Source organism: Amphiura filiformis, chromosome 19 (assembly GCF_039555335.1).
Source record: "Amphiura filiformis chromosome 19, Afil_fr2py, whole genome shotgun sequence".
NCBI lineage: Eukaryota > Metazoa > Echinodermata > Ophiuroidea > Amphilepidida > Amphiuridae > Amphiura > Amphiura filiformis.
Genome location: NC_092646.1, coordinates 56,365,994 through 56,383,164, shown reverse-complemented (window position 1 = coordinate 56,383,164; position 17,171 = coordinate 56,365,994). Strand labels below are relative to the sequence as shown.

The following is a 17,171-nucleotide window of genomic DNA, read 5'->3' as shown; positions in this document are numbered from 1 at the left end:
TTTGAAGAGGGTTGGTACTTTCAGCGGCTATATGGCTATATTTGCACCATCTGCGATACCATTCTCTCGTGTACAATACCTTTGTTTAATACAATACTTCATTATGCTTCGTTGCATCTTGGATATTTTCTATGGATAACCGGCCTGACGCTGTTCAATACACCTCAAAGCCACACCAGGAAGAAGTGGCTATACATTGTCCTCCGACTACGCCGAAATCCCCGCTTCCACGTCTTTTCCTCATTGCCCAAATTAGCGTTCCCCATCCGGTACCACGTTGTGGAATGGGTTGAGTTGAATGCCCACGAACAATAACTATACTAGTTCTGCGGACATTGCCGGTTCTTGCTTTCTTGCCATGCGGCCCCTTATATTGGAGTCCCATTTGGAGTGTTTAGTCATCGTATGAGAGTTGCTGGCCTGCAGCCTTGATATTCTCAGTATCAACTAAAAATATCAAGGCCGCAAGGCCGCCGACAGGAACGAGGCCGGCGACTCCCAATATTAAGGCACCGCAAGGTAAGAATATAATTATAAACGGTATATTAATAATAATAACAATAACAATAACAACAACAACAACAACTACAACAACAACAACAACAACAACAACAACAACAACAACAACAATAATAATAATATAATAATAATAAATAATGTAATGTCGAACGTTTTGTGTTTTGCGAGAAGCAGTAGACAGTGCCTGGGCAGTGCCTGTGTGTACACTTTTAATACGCTTAAGAAAACAAACATGTGACACACTTACCTGACCAACTTGATTCATAGCACATGGTATCGAAATTAGCGCTAATAAAAAATAGACTCTTCGTTGGTATGGCCCAAACTCGCCAATTTGTATAACAATTTCGTCAAATTTCATGTTTTTTGTGACGGCCTTTTTTTCTGCAAGTAACAAGGTAGACCCACTAATAATATAAATACTAGTTCGGCATCGTCTATTTTCATTCTATGTCCTTTCAGTAATAAGGAGTTTGACCTATAACCGATTTAATGTTTCACAACCGGGGGAAGCTCGCTCGCTTAAGGTCGGTACGTTTACTGGGTTTGTTGTAGTACGAAAAGTCGTTTTTTGACTAAGAAACACTATCCATATGTCACCCTCTTCATTCTGGAGGCCCTGATTGAAACAGTTCGTTGATCTCAGACATCTTCTAGGTGTTTCAAATAAACATTTGAGAATAGTTTTGTTTGTAAATTTTAAACCTTTCTTTGAACAAACAAGTGCACCCCCGGAACTACATATCAATACAAATAAGTACTCAATTAACTGTATCTTTCTAGATCAGATAAATTAGATAATATGTTTACTTAACCACAAATAACTACAAATGCTAGATAACATAAATCTGCTTCCATACAGCTGTATATGCCTTATTGACAAGTTTCACAAATTGTTTCTATAATAACAATGATAATAAAATAACGCTTATTTAATTTAATGCAAAGGCTAGAAAAGCTTGACAGCTTTCATAAATAGCAATCGTGGCAGAGTTTACAATTTCTTGTGTAAAAATTGAAACATCCAATGCATAGGACTAAAGAATATATAAACATTAACTGTAGCTACATTAAAACGATTCGTGATACCCAATTAATTTGGTTACATATATTAAACAATTTTTTAGTGTTGTTTGTTTTTTGTTATGTTTTTAATTTAGTGAAAATGAATACTGAAAAGATTGGTAGAACTTTATGTATTAAAGAAATCCATAGTACCCCACTAAAGATTATTGTTTTGTTTTTGTTGACCTTGCGAAAGTTCATCGTGGTTATGTTCCCTGTTTAATACACATTGGAACTTCGCACTGTACATGATGCTGAAGAGGTACCTTTTTCAGTGCGCGCGTTAAGGGAAATTATTTCATGCATCTGGTTTAATTATAATAAATAACAGTCGGGTTGTGAAGGTTTGTGTAGCGAGCGCTATACACATTAATGTTTTTAAACATTAAAAGCAGGTAAATTCCCAAAATATGGTACGTTTTCTCTCTTTGCTTGTCATAATATTGTTTTAATTCTATACCCGGTATGTTGGGGTTGTGTATAATTATATCTTGAAATTATGCCAACTTATGGGTAGCGTGGCCGAGTGGTCTAAGGCGTTGCATCCTGTCGCTATTCGGACTTTGTAGTTTTAAAACTACTAATAAACATAGCACCGAGGTGCGGCATGGGTTGGAGTTGATGATGATCCCTGCTAAACTACGAGAAAATTTTATGTATGGCGGCGTGGTTCCAATCAGGTAAGCATGATAAGGGACCAATCTGATCAACTGAACCCCAATCATGGACCGAGAAACCCTGGATCATTATACACTGAGTCTATGGGTAAACCTGTCCCTTACATGTGCTCAAGCAGGACTGCAAGTCAAAAAATGTCACTTTCATTCATATGACTTGTACCTTCACAAAATAGAGGGTGTTTTGGAATTAACTTTTTAACGTTTCAAACTAATATATTTCGCTATACAGAAAGATATGTCCCACCTCTATATTAAGACACACCGCGTGGTTCTTTATGTTATTGTTTTGTTGGAAATCCGTTTTGATGTCACTTTTTTTTCACTTGCAACTGCCAACATGTCCAACTCAGTACTTCATTTCTAACATGCTAATATAACCAGCAGAAATAACAGATATTTCTATTGTGGCTTGCAAAATCACCCACCCATCCTTCGCGAGTTGATTTTGGCAAAATTGGACTTTCCTTTTCTTCCACTTAATTGTATGCATAACCTTGCAAAATGTTAATGTATTTTAGAACAAAGAATGGTGCATTCAAAACCGAAATTCTGACCAAACTATGTTATATGGCCATATATGATGTGCTTCAGAAAGCTGGGAAATATCTTTCGTTAGCGAATTATATTACTTTAAAAAGCAAAAATGTTGACCCCAAAAAAGCTCACGGGGCAAGTTGAAGCCTGTAAAAATCAAACATATTAAACTAAATTTTACACCTTAGTTTAACACCAGGTTTTAAAACAAACTATACCAAGCATTATAGTTTTCTTCTGACATTTACCGAAGAAATGAAAATGTTTGCTTTTCATTTGACCGAAAAAATTAATTATAAAGTGAAAAGGTGTAACTAAAATTTGTGCTAATTTGAACACCGAATTCTATCGTTTCCATGCCTAATTAAGATTAAGATTCAGATTCAAAAGGTGGTAGCGTCCTCTGTCTTTGTTTAGGTCGCTGTTGGTTCTCCTTATGTATACTTGCCTCCTTAACTCCTCGCTTGAACCAGTTCTCTTCTTTGTCCAAAACTCGGACCCCCTCCCAGTCAATCTCGTGCCGAAAAGTGGCCGAATGTTCGACGACTGGAGAGGAGGGTCTGGTGTGTTCATCCAAGCGAGTTTTGAGGCTAGGGTTCTGGCACTTTCCCCCCATATAAGTGGATGTGCATTTCATTCCTTGCAAGGAACCTGATATACAATTAACCGCGCACTTGTCGAGCTTATTAGCTTTGTCCTTAGGTGGCACCAGAAGCGATCTTAGAGTGCTCTGTGGCTTGGCGTGAGTGCTGATGCCATTGGAGCGGAACAGTCTTTGCAAGGACTCGGTGACCCCTGCCACATAAAGCAGTGGCGTACCGTGGCCGCCCCTTCCCCGGGGGGCTGAAGAAAATCCAATTTTGCCGCCCCTTCCTCAACAGCCCGAAAAGGTTGCCCCAATTTTTTTACGGTCGTTTGAAAAAGTGAAGATCGAGCAAAACGACGGAATTATAGGCGCTATCGCCCCAAAAGCAACTGTTACACGTTTTGATGTATAGTACAATTTGTTCACATTTTACGCACTTTTTCTTTACTAATTCTTTTTGCCGCCTCTTCTTCTTCCGCCGCCCTCTTTTTGCCGCCCCTTCTTCTTCCCGCCGCCCCTTCGTTTTGGCCGCCCCCTGCTTTGACCCCGGGGGGGCTGGCGCCCCCAAAGCCCCCCCCCCCCAAAAAAAATACGCGCATGTAAAGGATGGACACATTGCCTCTTGACGCAACATTACTCTGCCTATGTAGCTTGTTGTCGTCACGGACAGTATTTCTCGTGACCGTGTCTCAGGACCATTCCAGAAAGCCGCACAGTGCTAGTGATCTGCGGACTCTGTCCAATTCCTGTTGTTTATCCTCCTCACTTAGTGTCCGAATTACGCCCAACTTGTGTTGAAACGGGTGGTTTCAAAGATTTCAAGTTATTAACATTTCAAGTTATTTTCTTTACCAGTGAAATAAAAGATTGAATTTATTGGTTTAATTATTGGTCTTTCTATCCAGTTTAGCATAATTCATTTTCACTCAAAACTGTTAAAAATCCTGCGGCAATTCAATGTTCATGTTGTTGTTTTGTATGGAAGTGCATGGTGTTTGGGGGATGTGTGTTGCGGTTTTTCATTTGTAAATAATAGCGCATAATGATCACCATTGTGATTGTTCACTATTTTCAGAATTCTCAAAAAGTCAGTAGGAAAAAATCACAATATACCATACGTTAATTTTTTCATTTATTGAAACGTTTACCCTTTAAAAATTAAAATATTACTCAGAATGTATTTTAGCCTACTTAAGCCTATACATAGATTAATGTACCAGCCAATTTGTAACATTTTTTTATTAAAAAGGAATATACAAACTGTTTTAAAATAAATCATTTTTAATACATGGACTGACATCAAATTCATTAACAGGGTTTGGCCATATATAATGTGCTTTAAAAAGTTGGGAAATACCTTTCATTACCGAATTATCTTACTTTGAAAAGCAAAAACATTGACCAAAAAAAAAGCTGACGGGGGCAAGTTGAAGCCTAAATTTCATACCTAAATTTAACACCAGGGTTTAAAAAAATATACGGTACCAAACATTACAGTTTTATCCTGACATTTACTGCAAAATTAAATTATTGCTTTTTATTTGGCCTAGTAATTTAATTTACAGTGAAAAAGTGTAACTCGATCGTTTATATTGCCTCATTAAGGGTATACGATGTATTGTTGGTCGAAGCAGTCAAAAAAGTAGTTCGCAGCAGCTTGCGAATGGTAGTGAGCTTTAGCAAAAATTGCATGCTCAATTCGTAGCGAGCGTGTAGAAGAATTCAAATAAAACAGATATACTTTTGTAGGTCCTGTGGTTCTTGAGTTATGTTGTAATGAGGGCTGAAACGACAACACTTTTGTAAAACGTACGTAACTCATTAACAAGTTTTCAAAGTATATGATTTGTAGAATGAACTTTTGCAAAAGTGTTATTTTTCAATAATACCGTATATTGATTCAGATAATCGATATTTTTTGGCTGCTTCGACCAACAATACCTCGTATACTCTTAAATGACTGAGTGAGCCTCGTATAACAATAGCCATCGATTCACGAGTGTTCTGAGTGTATGGGGGAATCACTTGATCACACAGACTAGAAAACATATAAACACTAGCCTTTGCTGGGAGCATCCGGGTCACCACAAATAGTGTGAGAGTGGTAAACCTTTATGATTTATTCGGATGGAAAAAAACCCCAAGTAATTAAAGAGGTACATACAACGTAACACCGAAGGGAAACATAAAACATGATGTAAACCAATAGAAAAATATAGCCGGCTGGACACCACCAGGAAGGTCTCCGTGAGGTCTCCGACATTTTTGACGTATAAATTAAGTATCCGAAAATCCTGTTCTTTAGGGAGAGCTCCTAGGTATCTCTTAGAAGCAAATTTTCGAGGCTTCTGGGCACTAGCTCCCTCAAAATCTCCCATAATCATGACAACAATCCAGGTTCTGGTAGTCCAGGTTCATGGAGGCCCAAGTCTCCCAGAATTCGGAAGACCGGCAGAATACCTAATTAATATGTGAAAAAGACGTTCCGGAGGTCTCCGGTCAAGAAAGAGCAAATAAGTACAGGGATTTTGTAAAAATCTACTGCCTGGGCGAAACATGCTTGATATTCAAGCACAATTACTAGTATGTACCACAGTACAGTAAAATTCTCCGAGAGTTCCAAGTATCCAAGAAAAAAAGTGTTTTTCGCACACCCTAATGACCAACCCATTAAATATTCCCAAATTCACGAAAATTCATGAGGAAAATAGCATGAATAGGGTATGTTCTTGGTACGATCTTGGCATGTTCTTGGCATGACATTTGCCTAAATTCTTGCCCGGAACATGATTCTCTATAAAGAAGATAACAATTGTGTGAAATCCATTTTCCAAGTGATGTTACGCATTGATCACTGAGACCTCCACTTCGTAAACCTGCAAAAAAAAAAAAAAAAAAAAAAAAGACAAAAAGAAAAGAAAAGAAAACAATAAGGAGTGATAACATTTCATTCATCGTCAGGGGCTGTGCCTGCACTAATTATGAGCCCTGGCGGATTTTTTGGCATGCCGAGATGGGGACAGTGATTTTTGGCAAGGCTCAGGAAAACACTACAGAAACGTTAAAATACTATGCAAAATTACCTGTTCGCTACGCTCGCATCATATATCTAGCCCATCTAAACTTACAAATTTGAATTGGGAAGTAATTTTTGGCATGCCATTTGGAAATGTCACGGAGGAGGGGGCTCGTAATTATTGCACAGCCCCTGATTGTTTATCACTTAGCAATTTTAATTCTTTTAAATTTGTTTCAGACATGTCAAATAATACTTCATTTTATACATTGTGAAATAATCTGAATATTTTAAAACTGTAAACTTGTAACATATCGTAAGTGAGGGTATGCTGTGAAACTAGTAGTAACGGTTGCCTTTTCCAGAGGTCTATACTTTGAATTTGTAATATATAGGATATGTTATAGGTGAATGCTAAGAGTAGTTTTGTCACTAGTAGAACTACTAGTATTTTAGTTTGCCTACAGGTAAACATCATCTCACAAATACATGTTTTTAACTTTAAAAAAATCGGGAAATGGGAAACTAACCTTTTTTGGGCATCGTCAGCATCTTTAGGCCACATGTCATTTTCAATTAGAAAATTGAATAACTCCTCATTCACTGAAAACCCTAGATATATGAATGGTGATATGAATATAAATACTGCAGGAATTCCAAACCTCATGACATGTGGGCGTGGTAACATTGCCCCTGTTGGTGTAGTTACTTTTGTCCTAACAACATGGTGGCTCGGACGGCTCCTTTGCAGGCTCATTCTCTGTCGAAAGAGAGAGGGAAGAGATAACACAAAAATATCATCTGATCGGTAAATCTATCCGACCATTCTGCGGTTTCTTGAATTGAACAGTTTTTAATACAAAATTACCGAAGTTGTCACTGGAAACAAATAGTTTAGCATATTATTGTCATAGGGCTATGTTTACATTTATATGTCAAACCTTTCCAGTATGATATATATTTATTTTGATAATATGTGGAAAATATTTTAGGTGAGAACGTGAGACCTGGATGAGACTCGCAGCTGGGATGAAATTACCGTTATTCTCACGCGCAATTTTACTTCCGGTGGTTGGAAATTCCTTTTGCATCTGAATGCTTATGGCAGCATTGTGGTATAATGCATTATGAAATCCTAATCTAAATCACAACCATAAGGTCACCATGCTTAATAGCTTTTGTAGTCGAATGCATTCCGAATACAAAATAGCATTCAGTTGTCTTCCCGGGGTCGTCTTCAATATGGACAAAATATTTAAATAATATATACATCATTCAGGTGCATTGGAAGCCACCAATTTTGCACTAGACTGTAAATTAAGCTTAGACTAATTTCAAGTTATGCATTCTAATTTTTGGAAAACACATTTTCCAATCTTTTTCATAACCAATTAGCAAAAATAACATATATATAATATTAAAATTATGAGCTAACTCTTAGCCTATACTAAAGATTTTGAATGTTAGACTTGTGCCAAGTCTTACAACTTTGTCACTGCATTAAGAAAACATGCAAAATTACATGTTTTTGGACCATTTTACCTCAAATTGCAAAAATATTACAATTTGACTTTAATTCTCGCGTTCACAATACGATGCGCCTCCAGCGGTCGCTGGGTCGAGGCCAAAATACGCAGTTCATCATGGGAAAATGAGTCGACATCCAAAGCCCGCGTAATACGAATACAATACAGGAACATGCATCATTGTGGGTTTAAATGTCATTATAATGATGTTACATGCGAATGCACACTAAAACAACAATTTACAACTATCCATTTTCTATCTATTGATCACAGGGAATCTTTCGTGGAGCTGTTTTCAACGTATTTATTATCGCCTGAAAATTCAATAGCAGCTAGAACGGCGATGTCGACTATGGAGTCGACAATTTGACTGCCAAAAGCAACCGCTGGCGGCGCATCGTATTGTGAAACGCGAGAATTACCAGTTAGGACTAAGTAAAGGATTAGGATTTAGCTATGTTTCAAAACAGGATAATATTTTTTTAAATCCAAAAAAAATAGTGCTGTATTTTTTCTGGAATGGGGAGTAGGTCTTTTACGTCTTCGTCTTCCAATACGTTTTTAAAACGTTGTAATTTGGTTATAATTTTCACACTTTAATTTCGTTTAATGAGGATGTTCAGAGGACGTTTTCTGCACTTCATAAATTATACCCGGAAATTATACCGACATTTTTAGGCAGTCAAGCTAGCACGATCGTTAAGACTTTCGACTTTGGTGCGAGAGGTTGCGGGTTCGAACCCTGGTGGTGCCTAGTATGCTCTCGTGAAATTCCCCTGGATAAGAAACTTACTGCTAATTGTCTCGTTATAACCCGTACGAAACTCGGGGAGCTGATCCTGGTTGCGATGGTTATTTGTGGACTGTCTAGGGTGTGCTGCTCTTGTAGCAGTAAAGTCCCTGATTTGTTGTGAAATGGTTTATGGAATGATGTGGGGCCGTAGTGGTCAGCGACATAGAGTGTGCTGAGGCTTGTGGATCAACGTCTGTGCCTGTGAGTAGCGCACTATGTATCACTGCACTTTTTTTTTTTTTTTTTTACGTTATTTCGCGACGTTCATAAAACATTCGTTCTTCAACGTTTTCCAAACGTTTTGTTTTGACGTTTTATCAAAAGAACATCAAAATGTACATGCAGATATGTAGGCCTACATGATGATGAGTATGATTCATTTACATACTTGGTAGGTCTACTCTTAGCAATAGCCTATTAACTGCTAACCTTAGATTTTATAACAAATGTCATTGGCAACGCGTAAAACACATGCCCTGTGCAACAACCCTCCACACAAGCTTGGCTATATATAGGCCTAGTGGAGTCGAGCATGCAGCAGCCAATGAACTGAAACTTGCTTGAGCTTAGATTACGTACAGCTAAGCTTAATTTATTGTTCTAAAAAGACTAAAATGTCAAACTTACAGACGTTAAACGATTGACAGGTGTAAGAACTCTCAGCAAAGCTGACGCCATGTTATGCTAGCAGCCAATTCAGAGGAAATTTTTGATATTTTTGATCGATTTTAAAACATTGAGAACCAGCCAGTGAGAAAAGATGAACCGTGGAAAGTGTGAGTTTTGGCAGTCGAGTCATGATCATTCATGATAACTCAGTCTTCCGTAACATAAATCAAAGTTTAAACCCACTGAAGTGCATAACATTGACCTTGCCAGGTTGACTTGCATGTTGCCTTTTAGTTTCACTTTGAGGCATAATAATGGCAATGTGTCACGCGATGTAAACCTATTCAACATGCCCGGTCAACGTGGTTGATCTGCATCAACATGGTGTCTTTGATAGAATGATAGTACATTGTTAAGTACCTGATATTCTTTTGAGTTACTTGAAGACGACATTTCAAATGTCGGCAAGGTCTTTCAAAATCAGATTCCATTCAATCCAACCCAAACCCCAACTCACGACAAAAATAAAGTGAACTCAAATAGGAGAGACCATAATATAATAACAAAAACAGAAGACCAAGCGTCCTAAAGCCATGATTATAGTAGGGATAACCATCAAAATTTCATGTTGCCCTATTGCTACCAAAGAATGTTTTCTGGATAGAACTCATCACTAGAAGTATTTTGGTGGTTAAATAGTCAAAAAAGTTTCCCATTCTGACCGGTCATTGGAACGAAATAAAATGACAAGGTCCAAAAATAGCAATTGGGAGCAAAATTGGCATAAGCATATGAATACATGAATACAAAACCCATCCAAGTCCATGGGAAGTCATTTTGAGAGAAAAACCTGTGTATCATTTTAATTCCTTCAGTTAGATTTACCTGGTCAATATGGTAAGTTGTACGTGCAAATGAGTGGATTAACCTGTATTAGGTATGTCGATTAGCATTTCAGGGACTTCGTGGGGTTCATTTTAAATTTTGGACTTGGGTGGTTTTTTGAATCATATACAAAGACAACAATGTTAGAATGAGATTACCACTAGTAAGATAATACAAAATAAAGCACACAGTTATGTATAATGTTGATAAGCATTCTGCCATGTAATATAAACCACACACTTTCCTTTATTAAACCCATTTTTTTCAAAAGTCACTCTCTAGCAATGAATGTGTTACAAGTGGACTTTTATACATACTGGATTTCAATCAATGTGTTACAAGACTCAAATTATGGACCTGGGTTGATTCTTTCATACATGCTATTTTCCACATGCTCAATAGACACAGAGGATGAATTTGAGTTGTTCTTTCATACATATGACAGGCCTATGTATAGCAACACTTTCCCATGCTTAACTCAATTTGGCCAAAGTATGGACTTGGGTGGCTTTTGTATTCATATATTCATATATTTACCTTATATATTTCTTTATTTTAACATATATGCAAACATGAAACAAGCATATTGTGAAAGTATCAAAGGGTTTCTTATGAAATGGCACTTTACTAGTCAATGGCATAAATTATTTTTTCAACCCGAGGCATTGAAAGCATGCATTTAGAGAACATTCGCAAAAAAATCATCCAAGATGGCCGATATGGCACAAAATGCAGGTTAACTTTTTTCACAACCAAAATGTCAATGTTATTGGGTTTAATATGACCAATTAGTAGGTGTATGGAAACAAAATCTTAAGTGTCATTGACTCATTCACAACAATAGAGGTTATCCACTTCACTCATCATGCTCATGTGTGACACAAAAGGTGCTGGTTCCCGTAGTATTCCTCATTCAAAACAATTCAATGCATGACCTCGGAGTTACCTGCATGACTTTCGCGGGCTATTTTGAAACAGTTATGGTTGCACATTCAGGTACTTCTTTTGAAAGTTCTAAACAAGGTATAGCCAGCAGCAAGTTGTAGATGGTATAGGCATAAATATAAGAAAACGTTTAGGGTTGAAATCAGGTGAAAAATACATCGAATGAGCACGAAACTTCACATTTATGTTCAGAAAGGTGTCTTCTTAGCATGATTCGAAAGGAGTATGGAAATTCCAAAGGGAAGCTGGTGATTTAATTTGTAACTCGAGATCTACTTGTTCAATTTTTTTAACCTTTTTACAGAGGGTATGATAGAGGTCTTACTGGCAACTCTGCCAAATTACAGCTCAGTAGGCCACGTTTTTCACCTGATCTTATTGACATGAATATTTTGTGCCATTCTTGAGCAGTGCTGAACTCAGTCTCTGGCAATTAAGCGCACTGTGGCGATGGACCAATTTTGACTCGCACTTACAGGAAAATGAAATAAGTTATGTTGCTGTAATTTGCAAGATAGTTACAAAATATAATCAGCATTAACTTCCCTAATTTTTGCAGAAAAATATTGAAAAATAAAAGAATGAGATCAATTTAGAAATGTCTGTGCAAGCAGTGCACAGTTGAGCTCCCTGCATGTCTATGGGAGTGTTCTAATCAAGTTGATGGTTCATTGGTCATCCCTAATTATAGTCAACTGCGATTGCCTACATTGACCGAAAAGAAAAACTGCCTTCCATGCCACAGTGAATGAACTGAAACCTGATAAAATAATTCGATGCGAATCCAGAAAAATATGCGTTATGCGTAAAGACTTTAACAAACATGGAAGAGGTGTATATTTCTCGCAACTTATGAAAATCTCCTAAGCCAATGATCAGAGTGACTTTGACACATCATGTAAGATTGTCGGGTCTACATTAGGGGCGCACCATTAGATTTCCAGGGGGGCATGGGAGTTGTTTGAAAAAAAAAACTTTGCCCACTAGTGAGAAAAAAAAAAAAAACTTTACCCACTAGTGAGACGAAAAAAATAATTTTGCCTCACTGATGAGTAAAAAAAAAAATTTCCCCCACCCAACTTTGTATACAAATTTACATTAAAAATGAAAAAAAAAAAATTCGCCGCCGAAGGCCGCGAAAAAAAAAAAAATTGGTGCTCTTGGAGGCAAAAAAAAACAATTCTGCCTGACCCAAACTCCCATGCCCCCCCTGAGAATCTAATGGTGCGTCCCTTACAAATTTCAGGCCGGTGCTGGCTCTCTTCAGTTTGGAAAAATTTTACCGCCCCCAAATGCGGGGCCTGATGAGCCATTTGATCTGCTTGAAGACAGCGTAAATAAAGTCCTGAGCAACACAGGATTTACGAGAAAAAATGTGATAATTTCTGGGAATACTACAACAAACCAATTAAAATATTTCATGAAATGTGTACACCGTACGCTTACCGTTCCTACTGATCCTACGTTCCTACTTGAAACTAGAATAATTTTTAAAACAATGTTCTTTAAAAGATTCGTGATGCATTACGCGATGAACGCGATTCATTACAAACAGCCGAATGCGTTTATGAAATCACATGTCGGAACTATGAAAAAACCTACATTAGTGAAACCTCTAGAGTGTTAGGTACGCGGTTAACAGAACAGAAGCGGGAAAAGTCTCAAGACTTGATGATCGGTGTGTAGACGCCAGATAGCACGTGTCTCCCTCTGTCTTGGTTGAGGTCGGGTCCAAGGCCGCTATGCAATACGCTTCATTGATGCCCTCTGAAGCCAACTTGAGTCGGAGTCGAGCACTTTGACATTGTCCGTGTTAAATTCGTGTCCTTCAGAATTGAGGTGAGCCCCTACAGGGGAAGGTCTTTTGTGTTCTGAGAGGCGCTTGCGAAGAGGTCTTTCAGTTTCGCCTACATACTGGGACGCACAGTTGTTACAAGAGATACCATATATCACACACGACCGGTCGCACTTCTTAGGCTTATCCTTAGGAGCCACCAGCGTACTTCTGACGGTGTTGGCAGGCTTGACATGAACTTGTACGCCAGCTTTGCGTATGGTACGGCTAAGTCCTTCCGTGACACCCTGTATGTAGGGGAGGGTGATACTGCCTACCGGGGCGGTGTAATCCGGCCTTCTGGGTTTAGGAATGATCTTATTTCTCGCGAGCGAGTCCCAGACCTGCCTGGTGTACCCACAAATTGAGAGTGACTGTTGGATGTGATCTAGTTCCTTATCAAGAGTTTCATTGTCAAAAGAGATGGTGTGAGCGCGATGTTTCAAAGTGCGAATGACTCTCAGCTTGTGTTGAAGTTGTTGGTTGCTGTCAAAATGGAGATACTGGTCAGTATGAGTGCTCTTGCGATATAAGCTGATATACACTGAAGGATAAACCCCCATTCTCATTCTTGTGAATCAAGGTGTCCAACATAGCAATGCGAGAGTCTTGTTCATATTCAACTGTGAATTTGATCGCTGGGTGAATCGAATTCAAGTGATCAGTGAAGCTGTCAATAACCGATCTCTTGATCGGATTCGGCAGTTAAAACATCATCTTTTGAAAACCAAAATCCTGGCTAAATTACCCGTGGAAATTAATATCGGTTTAATTATATCAACGGTAAATAAACCTTGAATATTACTTATGTACTATCTTAATTGTATTGAAAAAGTCCACTCATTTCTAGGTTAGAGTCACTAACTGGATAAATCTGACAACTTGAATATTTCCCGGAGCTTTCTTTTTGAAGTGCATGAAAAGTTACAGCAAAAAATGTATTTTGTAAACGGGTATATTGCGAGTTTTCCGCGTTGCTATGGTAAAATACATTGTCCAAATTCTGCTATGCAGTGGACAGACCACACGACGATTTGGTCTTTTTTTTTTAATGAAAGAAAGAAATGCATATACCTTGCGCAGTCATGCATTGTTTGAGAATTATGATGCCCTACATAATAACATGGAAAAGATTTCTATCATGATCATAGGCCACATGATCATAGTTGTAAGCCCCATTTGAAAGGCGAGACCAAAATTCGTTTTGAGTAAAACACATAATCATGTTGAATGATGCATTATATGAGGAAGGGGTCAAAATAGTTTTGCACCTAATATGAGGGGGTCAAGAAAGTTTTAAATCCATTAATAGGGGTTCAAAAGGTTTTTGGTTCACAAGGAGGGAGAGGGGTTAAAAATGTAAACATCAAACATATATTTTCAAGCTCCTTCCCCCCCAAGTATTTTTGAACACTCCCAGTGGATCTGAAACAAATAATAGTCAAAAGTAACAATGAATGACACTATTCAACAAATTCATTCATCTTTTCGTTTCCACTTAAAATTAGCATAAAATTTATTAGTATCAAAAATATCAACTATATCCTACTACAAATCAGCAGTATTGGCAAGTAAACTGGCCTCAAAAAGAAACTTATAATTTTTCACAAGGTCATATCTTAAATTCCTGTCCATAAAAATGAACTCTTTTAAGGCCAGTTTAGATTGGTTATTAACTACATGCATATTACTCAAAAACTTAAAGGATCAGGAACTGTCAATCTTGATTTACATTGCTTTGTCTGTTTACATGGTGCTGACAAAGGTGTTTCTCACTGTCATGGAAATTAAGTACTCGATAGAGCAAATGTACAGTTGCCTGAACATTATTGAATGAAATGACATTCATATAATTTACAATGTTGATGTTGTTCTTTAAAAAAAAAGTGAATAAACAAGTCTCATCCTTTAATTTCTTTTGTAATAGGACTATGTACAATTTCCTGCCACACTAATTCAATGTCAATCTTACACCCTATGTCAATCTATGAAGCACATAATTGAATATATGAATACAAAACCCACCCAAGTCCATACTGTGGCCAAATTGAGTTAAGCATGGGAATTTGTTGCTATGTATAGGCCTGTCATATGTATGAAAAAACAACTCAAATTCATCCACTGTGTCTATTGAGCATGTGCAAAATAGCATGTATGAAAGAATTATCCAAGTCCATGATTTGAGTCTTGTAACACATTGATTGAAATCCAGTATGTATAACAGTCCGCTTGTATTACATTCATTGCTGGAGAGTGACTTTTGAAAAAAAAATGGGTTTAATAAAGGAAAGTGTGTGGTTTATATTACATGGCAGAATGCTTACCAACATTATACATACCTGTGTGCTTTATTTTGTATTATCTTACTAGTCATAATCTCATTCAAACATTGTTGTCTTTGTATATGATTCAAAAAACCACCCAAGTCCAAAATTTAAAATGAACCCCACGAAGTCCCTGAAATGCTAATCGTCATACTTAATACAGTTTAACCCACTCATTTGCACGTAAAACTGACCATATTAACCAGGTAAATATAACTGAAAGAATTAAAATGATACACAGGTCTTTCTCTCAAAATCACTTCCCATGGACTTGGGTGGGTTTTGTATTCATGTATTCAATTATCTGAAGTACAATGCTTTTATTGTCAATGCTATTTGGAATATTTGAAATTATCTGTTTGTTCAGAAGAAAAATTCACAATGTTGTATTGAATTGAGACATGGTAAAAAATAAATACTCAGCCCAGTTTGTAAAACAAACAAACAGTATAAACGTGCATGTTAATAAAAAAATATACAAATCAGCCTTAACCTTGCATGTTGTCATAAATACAAGATACTGACAAATAGCAGACTACAGAAACCATTCACAACCCTTTGTACTATTCTAACTACAGAGGGCAGCATTTCTTATTTAATACACAGAGCCCTTTTTGCATTGGTCATCTATGCTCAGATTTTTGAGTTGATTCTCCTATGAGATGTATTGTAGGGATGGATGTTTGAGCTATAATTCCAGTTGAAATCCACACACAAGCTATGGAAGACATGACCTTAATCTTCCACTGTAGATTAAGGTCATGTCTTCCACAGAGGGTGTATGGATTTCAACTGGAATAACCCATTATAACTTCTCTGATTCATTCGTATGCGATGTATATAAAGAACCAGATAGTCAAGTAACCAGAAATATTTAAATATGGCTCTTCACAAAATAGTTTTTCTACTCATACATCAGATATACTTTATATAAAAATTAATATAAATTTCTGGGTTTTTTTTACAAATTGTCCCAGATAACAAGATATTAAAAAATTTATATGAATTAAATCAAAATAATGACATAAAATAATGTTTTACTATTTGTATATTTTGCTCTAAATTAACTCATGATTTTGAACAGTAATTGCATATAATTCATTGAAAGACTATTAATGAGCACTTAGACGATACTCCTAAAATTAAGCCTAAAAAATGTTTGATTGGCATAACCCGACGACCTAAAGTTTTAGGGAAAATAAAAAAAGTTGGGTCCGGAAAAAAAATGACAGGACAAATCACCTACAATTAACACAGTTGTCACTTTTTCCTCTCAGAATAGTAAAAAAAAAAATACTTGAAACCCTACTGATCCTATTTTTTGCCTGTTACGTAACTTAAAACATTTTTTTCAGTCCTTGTGCATTTTGCTGTTTAATTTGAAATTCTTGGTATATAAGTTAAAAAGTATAAAGTCACAAAAGTGATCTTCAACTAAGTACAAAAACCACCAATATCATAATAATCAAATTTGGACAAATTCCCCATACCTCTATCATGGATGACAATATAAAATCCCATTAAAAATCTTCCAACTTACTCCTGGTTTTTATAGGCTATTTCAGTTGAAATCCATACACCCCCTGTGATAAGATATGACCTTCATCTCCCACACAGGGGGTGTAGATTTCAAATGGAGTCATCCATTTTGGTAACCCCATTTGAAATCCACTCTTTGTGTGCAAGATTAATGCATAGGCGTAGATCCGGGGATGGGGGGATGGTCCATACAATCATCCCACGCCCCCCCCAATGTTGAGACCTGTATATGGGTTTCTGACCAAATTAACCTTATATTTGGCCATTTTAGCCCTAAAATTGCAAAATTTTCCACGCTACATGCAAATTTATCCCA

The 17,171-nt window shown here is 37.1% G+C and overlaps 2 protein-coding genes across 2 annotated transcripts; both read right to left on the bottom strand.

Moving 5' to 3' along the window:
• Positions 1–5,215: 5,215 nt before the first annotated feature.
• Positions 5,216–9,552, bottom strand: LOC140140807 (essential MCU regulator, mitochondrial-like). Its single transcript, XM_072162563.1, has 3 exons — positions 9,347–9,552; positions 6,931–7,160; positions 5,216–6,260 (listed from the first exon to the last, which is right to left on the bottom strand). The coding sequence occupies exons 1-3, from the start codon at positions 9,395–9,397 to the stop codon at positions 6,236–6,238; spliced, it is 306 nt and encodes a 101-aa protein (XP_072018664.1). The 5' UTR covers positions 9,398–9,552; the 3' UTR covers positions 5,216–6,235.
• A 3,346-nt stretch (positions 9,553–12,898) lies between these two features.
• LOC140140669 (uncharacterized) lies at positions 12,899–13,555 on the bottom strand. The gene has a single exon (XM_072162427.1). It carries the CDS (start codon positions 13,553–13,555, stop codon positions 12,899–12,901), a length of 657 nt encoding a protein of 218 aa, XP_072018528.1.
• Positions 13,556–17,171: the final 3,616 nt, after the last annotated feature.

Coding starts and splice junctions, on each gene's coding strand:
- LOC140140807 (XM_072162563.1), bottom strand. CDS start 9,397: ATGGCGTCAGCTTTGCTGAGAGTTCTTACACCTGTCAATCGTTTAACG. Junction 7,161..9,346: donor CTGTCAATCGTTTAACGTCT/GTAAGTTTGACA, acceptor CTCTTTCGACAG/AGAATGAGCCTGCAAAGGAG. Junction 6,261..6,930: donor GCTGACGATGCCCAAAAAAG/GTTAGTTTCCCA, acceptor TTTTTTTTGCAG/GTTTACGAAGTGGAGGTCTC.
- LOC140140669 (XM_072162427.1), bottom strand. CDS start 13,555: ATGGGGGTTTATCCTTCAGTGTATATCAGCTTATATCGCAAGAGCACT.